The sequence below is a fragment of the Mustelus asterias genome, chromosome 23 (assembly GCF_964213995.1).
Source record: "Mustelus asterias chromosome 23, sMusAst1.hap1.1, whole genome shotgun sequence".
Classification (NCBI taxonomy): Eukaryota; Metazoa; Chordata; class Chondrichthyes; order Carcharhiniformes; family Triakidae; genus Mustelus; species Mustelus asterias.
In genome coordinates this window covers 56,881,473-56,900,191 of record NC_135823.1, presented here as the reverse complement: position 1 = coordinate 56,900,191, position 18,719 = coordinate 56,881,473, and the positions used below count along the sequence as shown (strand labels likewise).

Genomic DNA, 18,719 nt, shown 5'->3' with positions numbered 1-18,719 from the left:
ATCCAAAAGCTCAACACCATAAAGGACAAAAGCCATTACAGTTCGGCACCCCATCCATTTTCTCCACCATCAGAAACTATCTGCAGGATGCGTGCAGCAAAGGCATCTTTGGCAGCATCTCCCAAACCATGATCTCCACAAGGACAAGGGCAAGAGACACATGGGAATATCATCACCTCCAAGTCATGCACTATCTTGGCTTGGACATAAATTTACCTTCATTCATTCCTATGAGTTCAAAATCCTGGTACTCCTTACCAAACAGCATTGTTCGTGCATGGACTGAAATGTTCGTAAAAGGCCCATCAGCACTTCCCTCAAGGGCAACTCAGGAAGGTCAATAAAAGCCAGCATTACTGTTAATGCCCACATCCTGAGAATGCAAAAGAGAAATGCTGGTGCACAAATGGATGATCTTTGGACGTTGGAGCAAAATGAAGCAAGTTTTCCATGCACCTGTCCGCAACCTAAATGATCAGAGGGGGCTTGATACTGACACCTGGTGCATCAAGTGCTATAATGTCCAATTTTGGAGACAGATTAAATTTTTAAAAATAGACTGAGGGGGGAGAATCTTCGACCACCTCAGATGGCCGATGGGAATTCCGATGCCCTGGTGAATGGGGCAGCGATCAAATATCGGGATTCCCGACGGGCGTGAGAGCTCTCGGGATTCACCTGGCCCGCCCTGCCGGCCCCAATCAGTTTCCTGCGCAGAGCGGATACCAACCCGATAATGATGCAGACCTGCTAATTTGAATTTCATTAGTGGATTTAACAGCCAATTCACTAGTCTCCCATCATTCACCTGGCCTGCCAGTGGGAATGACAATAGGCGAGCTTTACACTTGCTACCCACATGTGGGGACATGGCGTGCTGACCTTGAGGATCATGGGAAGTAGTGCAAACCCCTCAGAAAAGAGGGACATTCTCTACCCCACCACTCAAATCAGAGGTCACTCCACCCCCACCCTACACACACCCACCATGCAGAAATGAGAGTGAACTGATCTGAACCCCCTCAGACCCTCCCCCACAACACCCTTTCCCCTCATACACTCCACACAATCCCCCTTCCCCTTAGACATGCTACACAGCCCCCTTTCCCCTCAGACCCACCATTTAGCCTGCCTTCAGGCCATATGCCTTGGTAATGTCAACAGTACCCCACCCCTGGCACTGACACCCTGGCCTAGTACCTTGGGCACTGAGAGGGCTCATAGAGTTTGGTCCAGTGACCATTTGCCCCTCTACTGCTGCCAGGCTGTAGAGGAAAGGTCTCTCAAGGGTCCTAGGGATTGGGTGGGCTCAGGCTGGGGGCAAGGGTTTGATCTTGCCACTCTCTGCTGGGATGCAGGTGTCATAGCTGGACTGCCCCTTGTAGCTCTGGCAGACCTGAAGATCACCCTTGGCATGGTGATTTCAGGCAGCTCTATGATCAACATCTGCAGTCCTGCTGTCAGCTGTGAAAATTCTGAATTGGCCAAACAACTTTAATCGCCATGCTCCCCCCTTGTCATCTGGCAGGATTTTAAATCATTGCAGCACTCTATCCTGCAGCAGAGATTTTCCTTTCTCCCTGTCAGAAGCCTTACATGTGCGCAGACCCCTTTGAAGTCCTCTGACAGGAGGAGATGTCAATTTCACAGTGGGGGGCGGGGGGGGGGGGGGGGGCGGGGGGGGCGGGGGGGGCGAACGCTGCGGGAGGTGGTTCTATTCTGCAGAGCTGTGCACTCAGCCCTAAGCTTTGATTTGAAGTTGCTGAGGCCTCCCAAGCAAGCTGAAATCTTTGAAACCCTTTCCATTCAAATGAAAACCTTTGATCTGTAACAAATTCATGGTGCAGTGTCTCTGACACTGACTGCTCAATAGATTACTATCATCCTCCAGCCACCTGGGTTTATTTTCATTTCCCTTCACAGTTGAATGCACCACAAGTGCCCCATTGATCCTGATGGCAACAATGAGAGTTTGAGCCTGATTGACAGGCTGTGGTTTCACTTCCTCTTTTGCAAACCATAATCAATTTGAGCCCACCCAGGACCCCTTCCTGTGCAGCCTGGCAGCAGCGGAGAGAAAAATTGCCACTGTGCTTACCTCCCTGAGACCACTCTTGGGGCCCAAGGTGCCAGCGCAGGGTGTCAGTGGCGGAGTGCCAGAGGACAGTGCACTGTGGGCACCGCAAATGCACGTGGCTTGAAAGGAGACTGAGTGGGGCGGGGTTGCTGAAGGAGGGGGGAATCTGAAGGGGAAGGGGGTCTGAGGGGGAAACAGGCCTGAGTGGTGGGGGTCTGAGAGGGAAGAGGGCTGAGTGGGGAGGTCTGGGGGTGTGGCAGGCTCACCCTCATGCCTGTATGTTGTTGGCTGGGGTGGTAACCCATTATCTATGGGTGAGGGAGAGGATGCCCTTCTTTGGTGATTGGTTGGTGGTGCTCCCCAGGTCAGTGCAGGGAGGGAAGGGGGAAGGTTGTGGGGGGGGAACCATTTAATTCTTTGGGGAGGGAGGGTGCCCTGTCTCGGAGTGCGGAGACTGGGGAGCCCTTTTAAAATGGCAGCCCGGTCTCTGGACAGCGGGGATGGCCGCCAGGTTGCTCGAAATGAGCTCATTCACACCTTTCAGGGGGGTGAATCCCATCTGAGAGACGCGGCCAGCGCCAACACAAAACACTCCGGTTTTCCCACTGCTGTGGGCATTTAGCCTCAAAACAGGGGGGACTTGGCCCGAGATTCCAGCATATCCCCACAGCTCCCGTTCAGAGAGATGATAGAACAAATTATGTATATCTGTATGCAGCCTTTTAAAAGCATGGCTCTGTTGTAATCCTGGGAGGTCCCAGTGAGACCATGATTTATCACATGGAAATTGTAAAATTTTAATTTAATTTACCAGCTGTGTGTGTTTATTTGAAATACTTTATGCTAAATTGATTTAACAGCAGGATTTGGCAAATGATAAATTATTTTGCCCAGAAATGGGACAGCTTTCAAAAAAATCAATATATTTTTCTTTTTGACTATTTCTTTGTCTTTTTTTAAAAAAACCTTTGTAGTCTGTTGTTAAGAATTGACTGATTTGCCTTCTCTGGTAAAAGGTTCTTGCCAAAATCATACACTTGAACAGAGACTTGAGTGTGAACCAATCTAGTTAGTTTTATTGGAAGGCTGCCTGATTGAAAGATGTAATAAAACGTTCTGTTCAACCAAATTAACATCTTGTACAAATAACAAAACCATTCAATTAGGAGACTTTTCCTCTGTGTTGCAAAGCAATTATGTGATCAATTGGGTGACTGATGATATCAGTGTAATAGGAGTGATTGATACACCGCTGCGACTTATCAGAGATTGACTTCCACAAATGCAATAATGTACATGCTTGCTGATAAATTTACGTAAAATCTAAAAGCATTGCAATCAAATAAGCCTTATTATGGATTTTTAAAGTATGAAAGAAGAAAAGTACAGAGCACAGTACAGAAAAAGTTAGAGGGGGAAAAGCAGAGAATATGATTAAAAAGGTTGGTTCTTCAAACAAAGAAAATAAGTAGCAAAAGCAGATTGGTTTATGAAGAAATGCCTTACATGAATCAAGGAGGTTGGACAGGCAGGATGTTCCCCTTCTGATGCTGACTGTTGTAAATCCTGTTATTGTTTTGTGGTTGATGCTCTGGTGTACTCTGATTATCAATCCCATTAATTCATATAGAATGAAAATAAGACTTGTAAGTCTATGGTTGCTCTCAAGGCTGGTCTGTCGCACTTGATTTTAAAATATAAGCACCACGTTGACTGATTTCCAATTTTCTGTTACTTCTCCAGTGTCCACTGCAGCAGTTCAGGAAGGCAGCTCACCACCATGTTTTCAAGGGCAATTAGGGATGGACAATAAATACTGGCCTAGCCAGTGACGCACACATCCCATAAATGATTAAATTTTTAAAAAGCTTGCTAATACTGATTACCAAAATTACAGAATCACAAAATTGGTACAGTCCTGTTGTGTCTGCACCAGCTCTCCGAATGGGCAATTCACCTGTGCCATTCATCTGACTTTACCCCCTTTCCAGATAACAATCGAATCCCCTTTTGAATTCCTTGATTGAACCTGTTTCTACCACACTCTCAGGTACTGCATTCCAGAGCCTAACCACTCATTGCATGAAAACATTTTTCTTCATGTCACCATTGCTTCTTTTGCCAATGACCTTATTTCTGTGCTACTTGTTCTCGATCCTTCCATCAGCAGGAATGGTTTTTACGTAACTGGAGTTTCTCATCCCTGCAGCCATTCTTGTGAATCTTTCCTGCACTTATCTCTGATGCCTTCACATGTTTCCTAAAGTGCCACACCCAGATCTGGACGCAGTACTCCAGTCAAAGCCAAACCAATGTTTTATACAAGTTCAATATAATCTCTGTACGCTTGTAGTCTGTCACCCTATTAATAAAGCACTCTATTAATACTACTCTCAATCTGTCCTGCTACCTCAATGACTTATTCACGTATACCCAGATCCCTTAGTTCCTGCACCCCCTTTAGAACTAAATCCTTTATTTCATACTGTCTCTCCCATCAAAATGAATCAGTTCACACTTCTCCGCATTAACCTTTATTTGCCACTTGTTTGCCCATTCCACCAACTTGCCTATGTCCTTTTCATGTTCTACAAAATCCTCCCTACAGCTTTTTATGCTTCCAAGTTTTGCATCTGCAATATCATTCAACTCTGACCCTCAACATTCTAACCCTGAGGGTTTATTTGTTTTAAACCCCTTCAGCTTGTCAATTGCTTCAGTCTCATTTATTTTGAAATCTTTAATTATGCTGCGGTACTCTTCATGATGAGGGAGCTAGGGGAAGGAGAGCTTGTTGTTGATGTCTTCCTTGGTCAGTTTTCAACAAAAGCATGTTTATGTATTTCTAAAGGATACAAAAATTCACTTCCATCATGCTAGCTACCAAATAAATCATGATTGAAAAAAACTGCTCATCTAGGTCACTCTGTTGCTTGATCCAACTTTTCAGGATTGTTCAGATTATGCTAATCACCCTTCCACTCTATCATTAGCCATGTTTAAATTTTGTAGAAATTTAACAACACCAGGTTAAAGTCCAACAGGTTTATTTGGTAGCAAAAGCCACACAAGCTTTCGAGGCTCTGAGCCCCTTCTTCAGGTGAGTGGGAATTCTGTTCACAAACAGAACTTATAAGACACAGACTCAATTTACATGAATAATGGTTGGAATGCGAATACTTACAACTAATGAGGAGGATCGCAACAGACACCTCCAGACGCTGAAAGATGCCCTCATAAGAACAGGATATGGCGCTAGACTCATTGATCAACAGTTCCAACGCGCCACAGCGAAAAACCGCACCGACCTCCTCAGAAGACAAACACGGGACACAGTGGACAGAGTACCCTTCGTTGTCCAGTACTTCCCCGGAGCGGAGAAGCTACGGCATCTCCTCCGGAGCCTTCAACATGTCATTGATGAAGACGAACATCTCGCCAAGGCCATCCCCACACCCCCACTTCTTGCCTTCAAACAACCGCACAACCTCAAACAGACCATTGTCCGCAGCAAACTACCCAGCCTTCAGGAGAACAGTGACCAAGACACCACACAACCCTGCCACAGCAACCTCTGCAAGACGTGCCGGATCATCGACACAGATGCCATCATCTCACGTGAGAACACCATCCACCAGGTACACGGTACATACTCTTGCAACTCGGCCAACGTTGTCTACCTGATACGCTGCAAGAAAGGATGTCCCGAGGCATGGTACATTGGGGAAACTATGCAGACGCTGCGACAACGGATGAATGAACACCGCTCGACAATCACCAGGCAAGACTGTTCTCTTCCTGTTGGGGAGCACTTCAGCGGTCACGGGCATTCGGCCTCTGATATTCGGGTAAGCGTTCTCCAAGGCGGCCTTCGCGACACACGACAGCGCAGAGTCGCGGAGCAGAAACTGATAGCCAGGTTCCGCACACACAAGGACGGCCTCAACCGGGATATTGGGTTTATGTCACACTATTTCACATAAATATTTCTGCTTTTTTCCTCCTGAGTCTTTATCATGCGATCCTAGAATCAGAATTTATGTCACACTATTTGTAACTCCCACAGTTGCGTGGACCTGCAGAGTTTCACTGGCTGTCTTGTCTGGAGACAATACACATCTTTTTAGCCTGTCTTGATGCTCTCCCCACTCCCATTGTTTTGTTTCTTAAAGACTGGATTAGTTGTAAGTATTCGCATTCCAACCATTATTCATGTAAATTGAGTCTGTGTCTTATAAGTTCTGTTTGTGAACAGAATTCCCACTCACCTGAAGAAGGGGCTCAGAGCCTCGAAAGCTTGTGTGGCTTTTGCTACCAAATAAACCTGTTGGACTTTAACCTGGTGTTGTTAAACTTCTTACTGTGTTTACCCCAGTCCAACGCCAGCATCTCCAAATTTTGTAGACTCAGAGAGAGGCCTAAGCTCATGGTCCCTGTTTTAAAGGCTAGTTTCCCAAACTATGCAACCTTGCTTGTGTTTAATAGGAATGTGGGAGAGTTTTACAATTTTATCATGAATAGGGTGCAGTCATACTGGCACAGAACATATTGTGGAATATTTGGACAAAAGATCTGAATTCCAGAGATGAGGTGAGAGTGACTGTCTTTGACATCAAGGCAGCATTTGAGCATGTAGTATCAAGGGCTCCTGGCAATATTGAAGTACTGGGAATGGACAAAACTCTCCACTGGTTGGGGGTAATACCTAAAGTGAGATGGTTGTGGTTGTTGAAGGCCAATCATCTCAGCCCCAGATAAAGAAGTTTGTCCAGGTAGAGTCCTAAACCTAACCACCTGTTGCTTCATCAATGATCTACACTCCATCAAAAGGTCAGAAGTGGATATATTCACTGATGACTGCAAGGTGTTCAGTACCAAATGTGACTCCTTTGATACTGACGAGGGCAGTATGTGAACACCAACCTACAAGTTCTTCTCGAAGTCGCATGCCATCCTGACTTAGAACTATATCTCTGTTCCTTCATTATCGCTGTATCAAATTCCTGGAACTCCTACCCTAATGGGCACTGTGGATGGAACCTACACCACAGGGACTGCAGTGATTCATGTAGGCTGCTGTATTTTACAGTCTCAAGGGCAGTTAGGAATGGGCAATAAATGCTGGCCTAACCAGCAAAGCCCACATCCCTTGCATGAACCTTTTAAAAATGCACTCACCCAGGTAAGTGGCGAGCATTCTATCACTCAACTTAATTATTCCTTTAGATGGTAGGCAGGCAATTAACGGTCAATTTTTCAACCACTCAATGTAGCATATTCTGAATTGCAACAAAGTCAGTTTGATGCTTCCTGATTAAGAAGTATTGGTACCGATTAGAAAACCTATTCTTGATTGCTGCAACTTGGTGGCACCACACCAAATTAATTTGTCCATCAAATTTAACATTAAAGCAGAGAGTAGGAGAAAAAACTCAATAAGTGGATCAATTGGACAATGAAGTGTTAAAATGTTTCTGTAAAATTGTCTTTCATGTGTGTAATATAATTCAGGATTAATATGTTACAAATAAACTCACCACTTATGTTTGTTAAGAGAATCATAATATTACAGCAAAAAAAAGCATTCAGGGCAGCAACTGAAGATCTTATGCATGTGTCACCAGCCTAATGGCGAATCAATAGGTAACATCAGAAAGTAAAGTTTTAAAGTTTATTTATTAGTCACAAGTAAGGCTTACATTAACACTGCAGTGAAGTTACTGTGAAAATCCCCTAGTCACCACATTCCAGTGCCTGTTCAGGTCAATCCATCTAACCAGCACATCTTTCAGACTGTGGGAGGAAACCGGAGCACCCGGAGGAAACCCCACGCAGACACAGATTCGAACCCAGGTCCCTGCCGCTGTGAGGCAGCAGTGTTAACCACTGTCCCACCATCCTTGTGAAATCAGTGAAGTTTAACCTTTGTGATGCTATCCATCCTGGAATTAATTGTAATAACAACAGTCTCCATTTGTCTGGAGTGCCCTCAAGAATAAGCAACTCTCATTTTTTGATTAAATGTTCCAGCCTATAGCCTCCCCAGTTAATCAGCATGGACTAGTTTATTGTTTTGCACACTTCTGACAGAGGATATTTAGTGCTTAATTATGGATTTTGCCATTGTCATTCTCTCTGCTGAGTTACAAACAGATCCCAGAATCAATATCTTAATAGCTCGTAAATATTTTGCTGACATAATGCATTCATAAGAGGTGTCTTAACAAATACCACATTACTCTTGTCCTGTCTTAGAGGCACTTTAATGGCAGAACTGAGATTCAGTTTCTCCACCAACCTTCCTGATTCATGATTCCACAAATTATTTATTCTACAAACTAGCTCAGTCTGTTTTAAGGCTGAATTGATTTTGTTTTGATTTGACAGCACATACATCGGGCGGAATTTTCCCTATTTTATGCAGAGTGTGGCAATGGGAAGGAAATGCAGCATTGCAGCCGTCATAGTGCTTGGGACTTGGTCAAAAAAAGTTGAAGGGGTGAGTCCCATGATGTCACGCTGGCGGGGCAGACTCCGACTGAGTCCAGCCCACCAGCAACCTACAGCGCGACCTTACCAGCCATTCACGCCACGCTCCTGCTGCAACGAGAATTTGGCGCCCAGTTAAATCACCATTCACTGCAGGTGGGATGGGAAAATCCTGCCGCCGTGAACGGTGGTAACATTCCAGCCTTATTATTTTTTTGATGGGGATGCCGTATTTAAAGGCCACCCCAGTATACAAAAATTAAAATGGAACACTCCCGCGACCCCAACCCAACCCCACCACGAAACAACCCCCTTCCCTCCACAGGAGCAGTGCCTGGGTACAGCCCATGTATGACCCTCTTCCCCCCCCCCCCCCCCCCCCCCCCCCCCCGAGCAGTGCACTCACCTGAGCTCCGCAGTGCACTCACCTGAGCTCCTCCGGTGGGTCTGTCCGCCAGATGCACGCCATCAGAAGCCAGTCGTAATTTACGGCACGCCGATGTGAATGGATAATCTATCGGGGATGGGGCGGGGAAGGGGGGAATTATTATCAGGCATAGAGAACTTATAATTAGATTCAAATTTATAATATTGGGGTTCCTGAAGTTGAATGTCAGAAATCACGTTACATCACTTACGGAGGGTGGGGACAATTGCGTCACGTTTTTACATCAATGCAGTTTGGACATCTTGCGAGATTCTCTGTTGCCATTGCCCATCCCTCCTGATGAAGACATGAGCTGAAACTTCCTCCCATACTAGTCCTTCCCTTCATTTTTAGCGTGCTATTTAGCTCAATAATCTTCCATTTGAACTAGTGTGAACTTTACAATATTGCTGCTCCTGATGCAGACTACCACTCAGCAGTCGGGTAGATTGAAGAATCAGACACAAAGATCAGTGTACTCAATTTCTGGCAGCCCTTTTTCTAATGTGGAAACGAAAATTAATCACCAGAAATTCTAGAGTATAATGACTCTGGTGTTCTGACCTCCCTCTCTGCGTCTTTGAACTGCATTTGTGTTGAGCAAGGCATCTCGCCTGAATTAGAACATTAGTCAACATGCTGTCTGCTTTTTAAAAACCTGAATAAAAACCTTTAATATAGAAATTCTAACCAGTTGTACATTTTATCAAAGCCACCTATTATCTATCTGTCAAAGCCTTTTTCTCTCATTTTCAAAATTTACCCTGGTGGATTTTTATTGCATTGGAACTTTAAATCATTAAATAGGCCATATTCGCCCCACTTCTTTTTGTTGCTGGTATGCGGACATTGCTGACGAGGCCCATTTTTATTATTCATCCCCAGTTGCCCTGGGAAAATTGTGGTGACCTTCTTGATCTACTGCAATCCTTGTGGTGATGGTGCCCCTTCAGTGGTGAGAGGTCGGGAGCTTAACATCATGAAAAAAACATTTGCCACTTCCATATTTTTCAGTCTCCAAAGATATTGACGCAGACCTGCAGCCTTTGCTCTGTCCATCAACATGTAGCTCAGTCCTGCAGTTTCTCAAATTTGTTACCGTCTGCGGAATACACTTCCTTAATGGCTAGTTCAGACCTGTTACTTTCCACATGGGTGAAAATGCATGTCAGTATCTGAGACTATGATGCTGTTGAAAATGAAAAGCAGAGTCGCCAAAACAGGATATCTTTCCCCTGGAAAAAGCTGATAGTTTTGATGGTGTTCCTGAACTGTGGTAGGATGAGGAGAGGGACAGATGGCGGTACCACATTTGCAGGAATGTGCAGGAATTTTACCGCCTAGCCCGCCTGAGGCTCATAAGATCCCACCCGAGGCCAACGAAGAATACCATTCTGTGAGCCATGCCCATCCCAATTCCAGGGCAGGTGTGGCGGTAAAATTCCAGCTGTGTTGTGTAGTGGTAGTTAGTCTGCGGGGGGGATGACCTTGATGTTTGATTTTCTTTGCTCATAGGACTAAAGATTAATTTACACTACAGCTGTTTGATCAATCCAACACAGTTTTGCTTTTTTGCCAATACCAATCTTGAAGGGTACAAACACAATGTATGAGTATTACATGACTCTCTGTCCACCCGCGTTTGTACATGTCAAAGTCCCAAAGTCATCATCAACAGATGGACCGGTATCTGTGGAAAGAGAATTACACCGGAATTCAACTGGCCTGCCCACCACAAGAATCAGAGCAGGTGAGGGACGGACAGTGGGAAGGTCCATTGATCTCAGACGATGGGAAGGTCCATTGATCTCATAGCTTTTCAGGTTGACAACCTGTTGTCGGAAACTGGAAACATTAGAAATGCGAGGGGTTTTAAGCAAGCACGGGGTCAGGGACAAGAGGGGGGTGGAAGGTAAGCACAAAAGGGAAAATCTGTGATAGGGTGGAAAGTAGGAGAGATCAAATGACAAAAGAGATGATGGCACATGGCAGAAAGGATGGTAATGGGACAAGTGAAGAAATGAAAAGTGGGTCTGGAGGAGGTGTAGATGGGAAAAATGGAACCATCACCATCAGTTAATGTCTGTATTAATGGGAGCAGTGGTTATGATATGAAATTGTTGAAATCAATGTTGAGTCCATAAGGCTAAATAATGCATAATCAAAAAATGAGGTGGTGTTTCTTGAGCCTGGGTAAGATTCTCTGTGGACTCGATGGGCCGAATTAAACATGGAATAGATGATGCACAAAAGGTTATCTCGCGAGGTCGCAAAGCATTCACATTGTTCCCCATACAAATGTGGCACCACATGTAATCTGACAGTCTATCAAACTCAGCATCCGGGTCACAGAATCTCTCAATTTTCACCAAATGGATTTGGTCCTTAAGTCATCTGTAATTGTAGCTTCACTCCATCGAAGACCCCTGGAGACAGCTGTCACCAAAACAGCACACTCCTGCAGAACTTCCTTAGCGAATCACAGAATCCCTATAGTGCAGAAGAAGGTCTTTTGGCCCATCATGTCTGCACAGACTCTCCGAAAGAGCACCTTACCCAGGCCCTATCCTGTAAACCCAACATATTTACCCCACTAGTTCCTCCCTAATCTAGACATCTTGAGACACCAAGAGACAATTTAGCATGGCCAATCCATCTAACCAGCACATCTTTGGAGGAAACCGGAGCACCCGGAGAAAACCCACGCAGACACAGGGAGAATGTACAAATTCCACACAGACAGTGACTCAAGGTCGGAATCGAACCTGGGTCCCTGGCACTGTGAGGCAGCCATGCTAACCACGCTGCCTCCCAGCCAGGTTCATGACAGGCTTGATGATACAGATTCCCCAGAGACTCATGTAGCTGACTCCTTTATTAAACCTAATTAAATTGTCTGGTCAGCTCTGACAAAACTGAAGCAGAGCCATGGAATTGCTCAGTATATGATCTCCGTTCTAACCTTGTCCTCAGCTTTCTGTCTATTTTAACTGTATTACACTCATATCTCCACATAAAATGTGCCTCCTCTCTTCCTCTCCTGCTGATGCTCTGTTTCTTCTGTGGTTCTCTCCGAGTCTACCAGCCACATGGCTTTCAGACCTTAAATTCCTCCCTGTTGGTACTGCTTCCAGGTCAAGGGTCAGCAGGTCAGAAGGACAGAGACATCATAAGAAATTGCAACTTTTCCTGACTGTAGTGCTTTTGGGTCTGAGTTGTCACAATGGGTCCATTTGAAGTGCCAGCACTGGTACTGAACAGAGGGACCAAATGGCCTTCCGCTGTGTTTCCATCTCTTTGAATCCCAGATTTTGCATAATATATAAATTTGTCTTTAAATAATTATGTGACTTTATTTTTTTTAATCTTATCATACAGAAGCAGGCTATTCAGCCCATTTGTGCTTGTATTAAGCTCCTTAGCTTGTATTAGCTTGTATTCCCAAAGCTCCTTTCTTTCCCTATAGCCTTGCAATGTTGGAATGACACTAATGCTATGATCTCTTTGCATTATATAAACAAACCTTTTTTTATCTTTCAGGTGGGGAATCTTGGCTTATTGTTCATGCTTTTGTTTTTTATCTATGCGGCTCTTGGAGTTGAGCTCTTTGGAAAGCTGGGTGAGAACTTAATTGATTATATCTCTGTTATAGCCACCAAAGAACAACAGTATTTATAATTTGTGAGGTTTATTTTATACAAGAACATATGATTCTTGTATAAAGAACCTGCCACCATCCACCCGGGGGAGGGGGGATTCAATGGCCTCTGGTCCCACTGACATTGGTGGGAACCATCTGTGATCCTCACCAGTGAGCACCTCGACCAGTGAGGGGACTAAGGTAATTGAGCCCAGACGACTGCATTCGGAGTTCATTAATGACATGTTATATTTAAATCAGCCTCACGCCTTTCCTGGGCGCGAGGCTGATTTCGCCGGCAAAACGGGGCCTGCAAGATCGACAGAGGTGAGAAGCCAGGTGCGAACCCACTTTGTTTTTTGCCTCTCGCCCTATCTTACCAGCGCGCCAATGCCAATTGGCCTGTGTGGACTGTGCCCAAACTATTACAAACTTTAAATGTGAAAACTCATCATATTTATTTTTCCATTTTAAAATATGTCCAAACTAAAGTTTGGCACAAAACAGTGGAAATTCAAATAAAAGAGAATTCTCAGTTAGATTAGGCTCTTTATGTAGTCTTCAATAATTTCATTGCATTATTTTGTTTTTCAGTTTGTAGTGATGAAAATCCCTGCGAAGGCTTGAGTCGACATGCAACGTTTGAAAATTTCGGAATGGCATTTCTTACTTTATTCCGTGTTTCTACTGGTGATAACTGGAATGGAATAATGAAGGTATGTAATTACTACCACTGAACTGTTAAGCTCAAACATTAGTAATGTACCAAGAACCTATTAATTAGAATGTCCCAATGAAATTAAATGATCTAATTTATCAGTATTTATATTCAACTCACTTTACTTTGTTCACCAGTAATTATCACAATCTTTGGAAATATATTAAGATATAATATTCTGATATAATGTTTCTGAATTTTAATGCTTTGGGTAAGATATCTGGCTGATTGTTGAGAATTCTATTTATTATTATTTGAGTAGCTGTATTCCAGATGAGTGTAGCTTATTGGTCCTACACAATTAGGATGCGTTTTGATCGGGAATACCTTCACAGTGACTACCTGATCACAGCTGGGCTAGGAGGCACAGTGGTTAGCACTGCTGCCACACAGTGCCGGGGACCTGGGTTTGATTCCCAGCTTGGGTCACTATCTGTGCGGAATCTGCATGTTCTTCCCGTGTTTGTGTGGGTTTCCTCTGGGTGCTCCAGTTTCCTCCCATAGTCCGAAAGATGTGCTGGTTAGGTGCATTGGCCATGCTAAATTCTCCCTCAGTGTACCCAAACAGGTGCCGGAGTGTGGTGACAAGGGGATTTTCACAGTAACTTCATTGCAGTGTTAATGTAAGTCTACTTGTGACACTAATAAATAAACTTTAAACTAAACTTTAGGAGAAGCATAGAATAAAACCATAGGATCAAATAATTCTTTCAGTGCAGAAGGAGACCATTCAGCCCATCAAGTCTGCCCAACTTTGGGCGGCATTGTGGCACAGTCGTTAGCACTGCTGCTTCACAGCGCCAGGGACCTGGGTTCAATTCCAACCTCGGATCACTGTCTTTGTGGAGTTCGCACATTCTCTCCATGTCTGCGTGGATTTCCTCCGGGTGCTCCAATTTTCTCCCACAGTCCAAAGATGTGCAGGTTAGATCAATTGGTCATGCTAAAGTTGCCCCTTAGTGTCAGGGGGTTATCAGGGTAAATAAGTGGGGTTATGGGGATAGGGCCTGGGTGAGATTGTGGTCAGTGTGGACTCAATGGGCCAAATGGCCTCCTTCTGCACTGTAGGGATTCTAACTCTCAAAGAGCAATTTACTCAGACTTGGGTAAGATGCTCTTTCGGAGAGTCAGTACAGACCCGACGAGCTGAATGGCCTCCTTCTGCACTTTGATTTTTCACTTTTAGTTAACAATTCTCAGGGTCTTCTTTGGGAAGTGGTATAATGCTTACAACACTTTCACCCAAATATGAGAGAGCATGTTTGATCTGGGTAATAAATTCAAGTCATATTTGAAAGATGCATTAACCGTATCCATCGAATCTTCTTGTCAATTACAGCACATTCTGATGGAGTAGTCAATGATTTTTCTGACAAGCCTGCTGTAAAGTCTAACTGCAGGCTGCTTAATCCTGTATTTGTGAAATTGACAGGGCTGATATTTCAAAAGGAGATGCAAAATAATTGTGGGAATGCTACCACAGAAGTTGATGTAAATTAAGAAAGAAACTAATCCTTCTATAGGTTGATTGCAATCTTTGCAAGGTGTTTAATCCACAAACTAGAAACGGCTACAGAGAGTAAGAGGCTGATCTGTTCCCCTCATATTGCAGAAATAAAGCTAATTCTGGACTTTCTATTTCTCATCTTGCTTTTCAGTTCACCATTCTGCTAGAATTCATGCAGTGGGCTGCCCTTGCCGTGGACAAATAGATTTAATCATGTCCTCAGTATCACTGCACAGTTCTCCCAAGCTACAGGTTTTAGCTGAGTTCTGAAATGGTAGGATGAAACTGTGCTACCCACCTTGTGGTCATTTGAACTAATCTTCTTTCAAAATAATGACCCCTGCATGTGCAGTATGCGCACAAGATGCAATATGACCTTCACATGAGATGAGACTTTTCTTTTTCGAAATGCCAAGGATCTCAGTAAAATTACTATAATTATGATTGAACTGGACACATGAGCTGCAGAAAGAGGTGTTTTATGAATGCTCAGCTCAGTGCCCTAAGAAGATTAAAAAAATAGCAATCAGCATCCTGAATTGAGCCACCGAGTCAAAGTTAATGCCTAGTACCTTACTGAAGAGTGATGCAATTTAGAACAATACTGAATAGATATAGGGTTATATCAACGGCTACCAACAGGTATCAAATTTACTAAATGGGCTCTTGTGGAATCGTAGATTGCATTAATGAAATTTATGGGTATAACCTCGAGAACAAGGTTACTTTTAAGTTTACGCTGTCCGATATCAAGGTAGAATTACAACATAATTTGAATCTTGTAAGAGACAGTAAAATGATTACATTCACTGAACAGTTTATCTTAAAGTAAAAGTTTAAAAATTTATTTAATAGTCACAAATAGGCTTACATTGACACTGCAATGAAGTTACTGTGAAAATCCCCTAGTCGCCACACTCCGGCACCTGTTCGGGTACACTGAGGGAGAATTTAGCATGGCCAATGCACCTAACCAGCACTTCTTTCAGACTTTGGGAGGAAACCGGAGCACCCAGAGGAAACCTATGCAGACACGGGGAGAACCTGCAAACTCCGCACAGACAGTGACCCAAGCCGGGAATTGAACCCAGGTCCCTGGCGCTGTGAGGCAGCAGTGCTAGCCACTGTGCTGCCCCGTGGGGCATCAGTTTAGCATAGTTGGCTGAACCCTTTGTTTGTGATGCGGAGCAACGCCAACAATTTGGGTTCAATTCCCGTACCGGCTGAGGTTATTCATGAAGGCCCACCCTTCTCAAACTTGCCCCTTCACCTATATCTTGATGTCCTCAATATAGAATAATATGGTCTTATGAATCACAGTTAAGAGTAAAAAGAGCATTATTTTGCATCTTTAAAGCATAAGTATGAGGAAATTAGAGCCCCACACATTGTATATAACTAATCTATTCGTATCAACAATCCTACATACACTTGAACGCAATTCAAAATTCTGCACGTGCATCCTATCCCATACTAGTACTTGCTGCTCCTTACTTCTAAAGTTTAAAGTTTAAAATTTTAAAGTTTATTTATTAGTGTCACAAGTAGGCTTACATTAACATTGCAATGAAGTTACTGTGAAAATCCCCTAGATGCCACATTTCAGCATCTGTTCAGGTATATTTAGCATGGGCAGTGCACGTAACCAGCACATCTATCCATCCTGTCACTCACTACACTGAATTTAAAATCCTTGTCCTTATTTACAAACTCCCCAAGATCTTACCTCTAAAATGTCCTCCAGTCCAATGTGCTGATAGGTACCCTGTGCTCTTAGAACTCTACTTCTCTCTACCTTCAGTGGCAAAGTCTTCAGTTATCTTTGCCCCAACTCCTTGTTAAATCCCTCGCCTTTACATCTCTCTCCCCACTTCAAAAGCCTCATCAAAGCCACCTTTCGCACCATTCCTTCGCTCACTTTCCTGAGCTCTAACACCACTGTCCTCCATCCATTTTCACCACTGTGAATACTTTTGGGAAATCTTGCTAGGTTGAGGGTGGTATTTAAATTCAAGTTATTACTAAAAGGTGACTCTTTGCTCTTCTGTATTTTCACAGGATACATTGCGAGAATGTGGAAGTGAGGATAGGCACTGCCTCACTTACCTCCCCTTCTTCTCTCCTGTGTACTTTGTCACTTTTGTTCTAATCGCTCAGTTTGTGCTGGTCAATGTAGTGGTCGCCGTTCTAATGAAACACTTGGAGGAGAGCAACAAGGAAGCCAAAGAGGATGCAGAGCTTGATGCAGAAATCGAGCTGGAAATGTCACGGGCCCAGGGAGCATCGAGCAGCAACATTGGGCAAACCCCTTCCCTCGATAGTAGAGCTTCAGGAGCTGGCCAGGACTCAGTAAGACTCGAATCACCAGTACATGTAAAACAATTGACAGTGAGTGTGATTTAGATTGAATATTTTAATCAGGGGGCAGACTTGTCTATTAAATTCTCCGGGTATCATAAAAACACATTCAAGAGTACCTGTACAAAATAGGTGCTGTTTTCATTTTAATCACACTTTGGTCTGAATTTTCCTGTGCATGTCACAATTCTGACATCAGCTCAATTCTATGTCAAAATGTCAGTTGGACATAACCTTCCTGGAGGCTCCCAATTTAAAAGCTGCCTTCAAGAGCTGCGCAATGAAGGACAGTGGTTGGGTTCCAACATCAGGAGATCCGTTCTGTGCAAGGTATGGTAGGGTTACTGACCCCCTTCACAGTGTAGGTGGCAGCAACACCTTCATAGAAAGGCAGTAGTTGACATTGCTGCTAGAGCCACTTTTGCAAAGGCATCATTTTCCATGGATTGGTTGCTGTGGCCTTCTGCTTTGGGGACCCAAGCATTGCAGCTCAATGTTGGCACTTAATAAAAGTCCTCACATGGTTTTTAGCTCAGACCCACCACTGCGAAACCACCTCTGTTTCCAGGCCATTGTGCGCCATCAGAAAAATTTTAATCAATTTCGACCATCTGGATTATTATATTTTAATTTGTTCATGGGATGTGGGCGCTGCTGGCTGGCCAGCATTTATTACCCATTCCCGAGACCATTTGAGAGTCAACCACATTGCTGTGGATCTGGTGTCACATGTAGCCAGACCAGGTAAGGATGACAGATTTCCTTCCCTAAAGGACATTAGCGAACCAGATGGGTTTTTACAACAATCAAAAACAGTTTCATGGTCAATCATTTAATTCCAGATTTTTACTGAATTCAAATTTCACCATCTGCCATGATGGGATTAACCTAGGTCTCTAGATTACTAGTGCAGTGGCAATACCACTACACCACTGCCTCTCCTGATTGCCCTATTCAGGGACTTAACTGGCTACCCTCTGCTGCAGGGCAGGTTGCCATTGTTGCTGGGTGTTTGCCTCTGGGAAAAGTGCAGGGAGGTGGGAACATGTTGAAGAGCAGCATCAGTGTGAGTCGATTGAATCTTTCTTGCCCCCACCGCAACTGCAGGACAGGCAGATTTAACTCATGGTGTGTAATTACTTCTATTGTCTCAAGAAAATAACATTTCCACTTACAGTGGCACCTTTCACAATCTTGGGAAGTTCCAAAGCACCTTGAATTGATTTGATTTATTATTGTCACATGTATTAGTATATGGTGAAAAGTATTGTTTCTTGCGCGCTATACAGACAAAGCATTCCGTTCATAGAGAAGGAAAAGAGAGTGTGCAGAATGTAGTGTTACCGCCATAGCTAGGGTGTAGAGAAAGAGCAATTTAATATAAGGTAGGTCCATTCAAAAGTCTGATGGCAGCAGGGAAGAAGCTGTTCTTGAGTTGGTTGGTACCTGACCTCAGACTTTTGTATTTTTTCTTGATGGAAGTAGGTGGAAGAGAGTATGTGC

At 44.0% G+C, this 18,719-nt stretch overlaps 1 protein-coding gene across 1 annotated transcript in view; it reads left to right on the top strand.

The window, feature by feature from the left end:
* The window catches only part of cacna1ha (calcium channel, voltage-dependent, T type, alpha 1H subunit a), a 493,154-nt gene that overhangs the window by 456,866 nt on the left and 17,569 nt on the right, over positions 1 to 18,719 (top strand). Inside the window, exons 29-31 of the mRNA XM_078239890.1 lie at positions 12,534 to 12,612; positions 13,228 to 13,349; positions 16,917 to 17,207. Of these exons, the coding sequence (XP_078096016.1) occupies positions 12,534 to 12,612; positions 13,228 to 13,349; positions 16,917 to 17,207 (492 nt within the window). The remainder of the gene's footprint in view (positions 1 to 12,533; positions 12,613 to 13,227; positions 13,350 to 16,916; positions 17,208 to 18,719) is intronic.